We start from the raw sequence: 8,625 nt of genomic DNA on the forward strand, positions 1-8,625 counted from the left end.
CCAACCACCAAGTACCTCCTGTTGGCTCCCAAGTTGGATAACCACCATTTTTACTCAACAGTAAAGCAAAACAGCAGCCTGCAAAACCAGATATACAACCAAACCACCACATACGCTAACCAGAACAATTAAGACAGGAATAGCAGCCCTTGCCAGAAACCTGCTTTACACGAAACTTAAACAAGCACTTCACTTAGCAGTTTCCAATCCTCCAGAGACAGAATTAAACTAGCAGCATCCGCAGCTACAGAAACAAAATATGGATCCTCCTCTTAATGGAAGCTTACTCAGACTACCGCACATAACAATATGCAAAACGCAAAACTCCGTGCTTCTACACGAACAAATACACCGGATATGAAGATCCGCATGGGATGGAGTTGAGCTTCAAACCTCCAAATGAAATCCAAAACTTCTTGCGAGGGCCTGAATATTACCGCTCAATATTACACCAAACATGTCTCAGAAGCTTCTATAAAACTATTACAGCTCCGGTACTTTCGAAGAGTCTCAATATGTCACTGAAGATCAATACCTCGAAACAAACTCTTGACGAGCAGCAGTTAGTCGGGACACAACTTCAGGCGAAGCTCCTACCTTGAAAAGCCCGCTCCAATTAAATTCAGCTTCACCAAGTCTAAACGAATACAATCTCTCTAACGGACATGAAATCAACCCATTTGAAATATGAATTATTATTTTTTTTGTCAAAATAAGTATCTAAATTATGTAATTTTTTATTTTGAGCACCTAAATTATTTTTTAGTCAAAATAAAACTTAATTTTGTATGATATGTCTACATCTCATTAGTTAAATTTATTTTTTTAATTAACAAACAATATAATTTAAATTAGTGTCGACACTCATTTTCGTCCGACCACATTATATAATATATTATAAACGTTTCATTATTATGTATACATATTACATTACACATATTATTATAGTAATGTTTTTTTTTTTTGTTTTGGTTTTTGTCAGGCCCAACCCGCAACTCTACTGGCCAAACAACCATGGCCAGTACGTGTGCAAACCTAGGTAAGTTTGGTTTTTCCTTCTGTTGCCCTTCAACGCCGTATAGTTAGCATGGAAGGGATGAACCACCGTCCAAACTGAGGACTCTTGGAGAGTCCTCATGGCGGCTGCAACCAATTCACGCTCCGAATCATCCGGTGTATCATGGGTTTCGTGAATCAAATAGACAAATCACGTAGCATTTCAATCCCATCAAAACACTAAAACCGAACCAAAAATATGGGATTCTTATGCTATAAATTGCTACAGAAACAAGGCAATGGGGTGGCCTATCGCCGGTTCAGCACTACCTATTCACCTTTGGAAGAATTCATCACTAGGAAATGGCATGAAGATGCTTCGAAAGAAAAGTGGATGAAAGTCTTTACACATCTTCAGGATCGGGATATTACCTGGAGAGCCCCTTGGTTATTCCTCGGTGACGTTCTTTTCCGGTGTGGGGATTCTGATACTATGATCTTACTCGGACTTTGGGGTGCAGTTGGGTACGCTCTGTTGTTAACACTTAGACAGTATGGGGCAAGTCAGTTTGTCCCCGCAACATACGGACTAATTAAATCAGAGTTTGTGTATAGCGGTGACAGTTATAAGAAGATGATCAAAGAAGCATCTGAGTCATGGAAGAAAGTATTTCGAATGGATGTCGTTGCTGCCAGAGACATGCTTACTCCGGATTATGTGGAATGGCAAAGATTGAGAAAGAATGATAACGTCCCAGTGCCAGACTATGAAGACACTCGGACTATGGAAGAACATCTCAGGCCTATCCCTTCCGGACTTGAGATAGCCAAGGCAGAGTTTGAAGCTGTGAATAACGAGCTGAAGCAGAGAATTAAGGAACTTGAAGCTGAACGTTATCAATGGAAGCTCGATGCCGACTCACAGAAAGATAAAGCAGACAAACTGGAAAGGGAACAGAAGAGAGTCCGCTTTGAGCTCGAAGACTTAAGAAAAGGCTATCAAGATAAAGTCAAGGATAACTCCAAGTTAAAAGTAACCTCTGAATACTGGAAAGACGAAGCTCATAGTCTGAAAAGGAAATTTCAGGGTCCAACCGAAAGACGATTCCGACAGCTTGGCGACTCCACTGGGGAGAAAAATAATAGCTTTCCCTTCATTTCTTTCTCTCGAAAAAAGAACATGATCCCACATTTCCTTTGATGGAAATCTGATAAGGGGGGAAGGAGTTCTTCACTGCCTCCATTAGAGCCAACTTCGAGGATTCAATAGTCTTTATTGCCTTCGGCGTTCACTTTTAGTTGCCATCGTTGTTTACGATGGATCCATGCCCGTTCGTTAGTTTGATCGGCGAATCATTAGCTTTGAAACTCTCACAAGCGACGAAACCAGCCGGAGCCAACGTTTACCCGACAACGACGTCGTGTTTCTGCAAGCTGAGGCTCACGAACTTCCCATCCCAAACATCTTTTTTGCCCCTCAGCAACGGCGTAGGTGATTCACCGCGAATCGTCCACCTCCGCATCCGGCTTCCATCTCGATGCACTGACGATACGCAGTCTCTCCGGGAAGCCCTTGACGCTTTGCGTCGAAGTCTACACCGGCCGCACAGGTTGAACATGTAACGTCAGCAGTGGGAAGCTTGTGGGTTAACGTCGACTTGGATATGTCTCAAACCAGACCGGTAGTGTTCCAAGATGGGTGGATGAAAGTCGGAAACGATTAAGACAAATCCACCGCTAAGCTTCATTTAATGGTTAGAGCCAAACCCGATCCTCAGTTCGTTTTCCAGTTCGGCGGAGAACCGGAGTGTAGCCCAGTAGTGTTTCAAATCCAAGGCAATATTAGACAACCGGTTTTCAGTTGCAAGTTTAGCGCAGACCGTTCAGGATCTCGATCACTCCCACCAGATTTTTCCAACAAGAACAGAGAACGGAAAAAACACGCTCACAGACCTCATGGAGTCACAATAAGTACATGATGCTGAATTCTCAGCTTGTGTTCTGCAGTTAATAAATGTTACTGATAGTGGATTACACAGTCATATTAGGTAAGATGGTGTCTGACCCACCTAAATTCGTTTTAAAATGATCGGTGACGACTCTAACCCAATTATTTCAAGTCGAAGCCTAATTTCGGGGCCCAACCGAAAGACGGTTGCGACAAGTAGTTAGTATAATAATTTAAAGATTTATTTTAACAAATAGGTAAAGAAATAGAACTGAACCATTTGATAAAGGCTTCATTATCCGATTCCAATGTCAGCATTTGGTTTTAAAGTTTCAATCCCGTCATATAATTCATTTGTATTATTAATATGAGTTATTAACTCACACTCACGTGCATGCGTACGATAGAGTGATTAAAATGTAATAAATGTTTAAAAGTTTTTCAACTATTTAATGATGAATGTTCAAACACTCTCTACATACGTTATATTCGAACGTAGAACTTTTAAAGATAATAATCATCTATTTAACCACTAAAATTGTTTAATTCGTGTTAAAATGAAACATATAATATAATTTAATATCTTTAACTATAATTGATTCGTTATAACATATAATTTCATTATTAAAACAATTAATCTTGGACGAAAGAAAGTGAGTACACAATACTCGGCTTTAGTAGTTGATCTTTTATTATTCGATTTTTGAAAATTTGATATCTATATTTTTATTGTTTGTATGATTTGAATCAGAATCGTTCAAAAAAATTATTATATTATAATTTTTAATAATATTGTTTATTTCTTTAGACAAATCAAATTTAAATTGTCTATATATTAAATATACGAATGCTTAAAATTACTCATATATTTTAAATATACTTAGTTTCAAATTCAAGTAGTCAATAATCTTGTTCGGGTGATGTTGCTGCTTTGGGGTTTGGGCAAACTGGTGAAGTTCTGTATTCTGGTTTTGTGTTCTTGCAGTTTCCCGAGTTTCCTTGGTAGCTTGTGCTTCGTGGGGAGTTGTTCTTCTTCGGATTTTCTGTATGCAATCGATGCCTATCCTTTATATTTGCTTTGCGCTGTTGAATTTCGAGCTTCAAGTTCTCCTTTCTCTAATGGACCAGTCTTTGGTAGTGAGTTGCTTTGGTCTCAGTGCTTGTCTTCGGTTTAAGCTTTGGATGTTGTGGTTGTTTCGTTTGAAGTGTTGGTCCATGTTCTCGGTTATGCCGTTTGTGATTGCCCCCTCTTTTCTGTATTGGTTGGTATGGGATGGCTTATTTTCGTTCTGCAGGGGGAGTGTTGTAGGGATGGGGGTTGGTTTGTGTGTTGTAAGTCTTTGTGGTGGTTGATCTTTACCACCTCAATGGTACACTCTTTTTCCTCTATTTAGGATTATGGAGGTTTTTTAATGAGGTCCTTGAGGTGGTGTGCTTTGTAATTACTTCTAATACAAAGTACTCTAATTCAAAAAAATCTATAAAACATGTAATTAAAAGCTCTCGGTTGATACATTCTCTCTCTTAAGTTGTGGGTTCAATATCTATTAGAAGCAAAAATTCTAAAAAAATTATTTAAAAATTTTGAGTACGATAACTTTACCTACCCTCTTCATTCACCGAAATCCAATTTTCTTTTGATAACAAAATATTCACCTACCCACTTAAAAATGTTGATGGTATTTTGCTTGAAATGGAGATAAATTTAGGTTTGGTTCAATCTACAATGTAGTATTTGCTTAACTTGAAGATCAGATGAATATTTTATTTTATCCATCATGCATCTAAAAAGACCTACAAGTTAGGTAAACCCTAAAGTATATTTTCAACATGATGAAGTCAAACCACTTAGTTAAGCCCTCTAAGAAAAGTAAGAGCTACTTGGTTGATGGCTGAACTGTGTTGTGATAATGACCCATCTCCATTTCACCTTCTGGCTTTATCTCGGGACCTACCGAGTTAGCCTCACCTCCATCCTTCGACTCTAGTCCCAGTTCATGTTCCAGGTACATCAACCACTTGTTATTTTCAACTTCAAAATTCGAACTTTGGGTGCCATCATGTGATTGGATCTCATCGGATTGGAAAGGTCCGAAGCTATCTAACATGTTCCAAAACTCCAAATCGGACTCGAACGAGATGTCAAAGGCAGTATCGAGGATACCCGGTTTGTTCACCTCCTCTGATGCGTTGTTATTAACATCATAATAACCTCCTATGAAGTTGCATAAAGAACCTACTTGGCCTTCTGGATTTGAAACACCAACCTGACTGGAATTCGTGATGTTGGAAGAGATTGAAGAACTGGATAATCCTTCCGGCTCCTCAGACGGGCTGCTGCTGCCATGGTTTGATAGGTGATCAGTTTTGAAGTCTTGAGCATTGTCTGATACTGGCATTGCAAATGCCTCTCTAGAGTTTTTGCCACTTGATGATGAGAAGCATGAACTTGATGATGATGTAGAAAACTCCTTGGATTCATCTTTCTTTTGAGTATTTTCATTCTTTGAAACTAATCTCTTCTTCAAATGAGTGTTCCACACATTCTTTATCTCATTGTCTGTTCTTCCAGGAAAATGTGCTGCTATCGTAGACCACCTGAGAATCAATTTAATTGTATCGTAAGTAATTAAGATGACAAAAGAATATAGGCTAAAATATAGTTTTGGTCCCTCTTCTACTCTCAAATTGAGATTTAGTCCCTACACTTTCAACATTTTTTTTGAATAATATGGGATGATGATTATAAGGTATCTGTCTGAACCCTACAGACACAATTGCTCGAACCCGAATCTTCTTGAAAGAATAAAATTCCATTTTACCATTGAGTTAATTCACTCTATGGGTTCAATTAACTCAAACTAAAGTGTAGGGATTAAGTCCCGAATTTGACCAAACATATATAAACTGAAGAAGAAGATGACAGGTATCTGTAAATAGAAACTCACTTGTTTCCCAAAGTCTCATGTAGCCTTATGATTGCGTCTTCTTCCTCTTTGGTGAAGTTGCCACGCTTGACATCTGGCCTCAGGTAATTAATCCATCTTAAACGGCAACTCTTTCCACATCTCAGTAGCCCTACACCCATTCATCCACACAATCTATATTCAAACTTTTGTATGTTTGAAGGCAATAATTTCCATAAATGGTACCACAAATTCCTTGAGATAGTGATGGAAACCATTTCACATTCATTGTTTTCTTTCCTTCAAAATTCAACCATTGAAAGATTGAAAGCTACTTAAAACTTTTTGTGTGTTGGGATGTTTATATCGGATGAGGAAAGTAATACAATAAAATCTATAGATGCGTTGAGATGTCGCACATCAATTGATAAAGATGAATCCTTTTAACTTGGTGTATTCTATTCACAATGACAAATGTATGATTTTATGTTAGTAAGTGCAAACTTAAAAGGTTATATTAAAAATTTACAGATACAAAATTAAATCATCAATAGAAAATATATATATTATATAAGAATCAAAAAAAATTTTAAAGGAGTGCGACCACAACTCCTAGCACCCATCGGTCCATTAATCGTCGTCTAAGCCAAGTAATATCTCATCACTAAACCAATTGATAATTAATTATAAAATATTTATTTTTAAAAATTCAAACCATAATGTTGATATTTGTTACATTTTTTTTTATCTTAGAATTTTGTTTATAATAAAGAGTAAGTTAAGTGAATTTGTGGACGATCTAGATGTTGACTCTTCATTGTTTACCGGCCTCATTTTTAGGTAGGAAATTTCAACTTATGACAGACGTTGCAGTTGAAAATCGCAAAGTATAAGAACAAGAGTATATTCTTGAACGGGCCTTTTCCATTTCACCAAAACTGCCCAAACACCATCCACAAAGACAAAATGCAATGCCAAAACACACCAGTTATGAACAGCTTCAAACATTTTGGTTCAACTAACACTGGCCATTTCTTTATTGACTAATATTTTCGGTGACAATAGCGGTAGTTAAAATGATGGTTATTATCTCTAAAGTCTCATGTTCAAACACGAAATCTACAAGAATATTTGAACGTCTATTATTATCGTAAAAACCCTAAAACAATGCTATACATATGCTTATTATGGAATGACATTAAAGGTGGGATTGCATTGGTAAGCAGGTGGATTTTTTTTATCATTTTTGTAAAGTACATTTGAAAGCTTGCTAGGTGACGATAAAGAGACGAAATTCACTGAATCTGATCTGGATTTTTTTAAGACTAATTAAGATTGACCAGTGAGATGAAAATTGGCAGTATCTGCAGATTTCAACAAGTAAAACGAGCGTTTCAAACTTCCCTTCTGGTAAAATAATTTATGGACTTGTATACAATATTATCAGTATTCATTTTAAATTATTTTTAATGAAAAATATCTGAGTGACGGTGCATGATATCAGATTAAGAGAGAAAAAGGGAGGTTTAATAAACATTGATTCAAGACGAAAGAACTGAGAATTAGATCAATTGAAAAGGAAAGAGTTTTGGACTCGTAACATAGATGGAAAATGTTAGAAAGTAAATTTATAAAATTTTAAGGGATGTGATCGCTCTCACCCACTCTCTCTCGATTCATCCTAACTCGTAATTTTGATCATTGAAAAGAAAGAGAAAAGGACTGACCAGCTTGTTTAGGGAGAGCTCTCCAGTTCTGGTGGCCATGCTTCTGAATAAAAGAGATGAGCCTCAAATCCTCCGAAGGACTCCATGGACCTCTCTTCACTTTCTCCTTATCACAACATGGAGCTCTTCCTTTCCCCATTTTCTTCTTCAATCACCAAAAACCAGGGGAATACAGAGAAAAAAAAGAGGGTATTGTTTTGTTTTGGATATGGTTTTGCTCACATATGTATGAGATTCTTCATTCAGTCTCTTTATAAATAAATACAAGAAAGAAGAGGCCACAAGGGTCATGCCATAGAATGGGGGGTTACCCTTTTCAACCAATAAATAGGAGAATCCAGGAGGATTATTAAATACCTATAAATCCAATATATTATTAATTACCCTCTTATTAATTTGGTATTGATATTATGAATTAAATAATTGAATATCTATTCAATTAAAAAATTATATAAAAATCAGTTTTAGTAGGATGATTAATATTATTATAATAACTTTTCTTTTTATATTTTAATATAATATTTAAGTAAAATAATTAAAATCAAATAAATTATTTGAGGACTTGGCCTCGTTCCATTTTTTTGTGTATATATATATACACACACATTTAATTATTTATAACCTCGATTCTTTTATTAGTCTAGAATGACTATAAAATGCTTAAATTTGGATCTTCTAGAGAAAATAATATTTTCTTTAACCACTAAGATCACTTAATGAGTTCCATAACATCAATTCTAAATTAAAGGTAAATTGCACTTAAATATATTTGAATCAACGATCTTTTATATATTACAATAATAATGATATCAACTAAATTAATGTCTCATCAATTAAGTTATATATAGGGACAGACACATAATTTTATAATAGGGGTGAACTTATAATATTTTAAGGGAACGAACATATAATATTTTAGAGGACATATTATCAATAGACAAAGATATATCTAAAATATATTAGAATTTGAAATTTTTAGGGATGATCATCACATACTGTCCCATCGATCCATAAGTGATTATATATATTTAAATAATTGGATGATACC

The 8,625-nt window shown here is 36.0% G+C and overlaps 1 protein-coding gene and 1 pseudogene across 1 annotated transcript; one reads left to right on the top strand and one right to left on the bottom strand.

The window, feature by feature from the left end:
- Nucleotides 1–2,294: 2,294 nt before the first annotated feature.
- LOC120133758 lies at nt 2,295–4,119 on the top strand (annotated as a pseudogene).
- A 507-nt stretch (nt 4,120–4,626) lies between these two features.
- On the bottom strand, nt 4,627–7,857 carry LOC120133799 (transcription factor MYB58-like). The gene is made up of 3 exons (XM_039150314.1): nt 7,578–7,857; nt 5,893–6,022; nt 4,627–5,542 (listed from the first exon to the last, which is right to left on the bottom strand). Exons 1-3 carry the CDS (start codon nt 7,714–7,716, stop codon nt 4,822–4,824), a joined length of 990 nt encoding a protein of 329 aa, XP_039006245.1. The 5' UTR covers nt 7,717–7,857; the 3' UTR covers nt 4,627–4,821.
- Between the last annotated feature and the right edge of the window lie 768 nt (nt 7,858–8,625).

This window comes from Hibiscus syriacus, unplaced genomic scaffold (genome assembly GCF_006381635.1).
Source record: "Hibiscus syriacus cultivar Baekdansim isolate YM2019G1 unplaced genomic scaffold, ASM638163v2 tig00110596_pilon, whole genome shotgun sequence".
Taxonomy (NCBI): Eukaryota; Viridiplantae; Streptophyta; class Magnoliopsida; order Malvales; family Malvaceae; genus Hibiscus; species Hibiscus syriacus.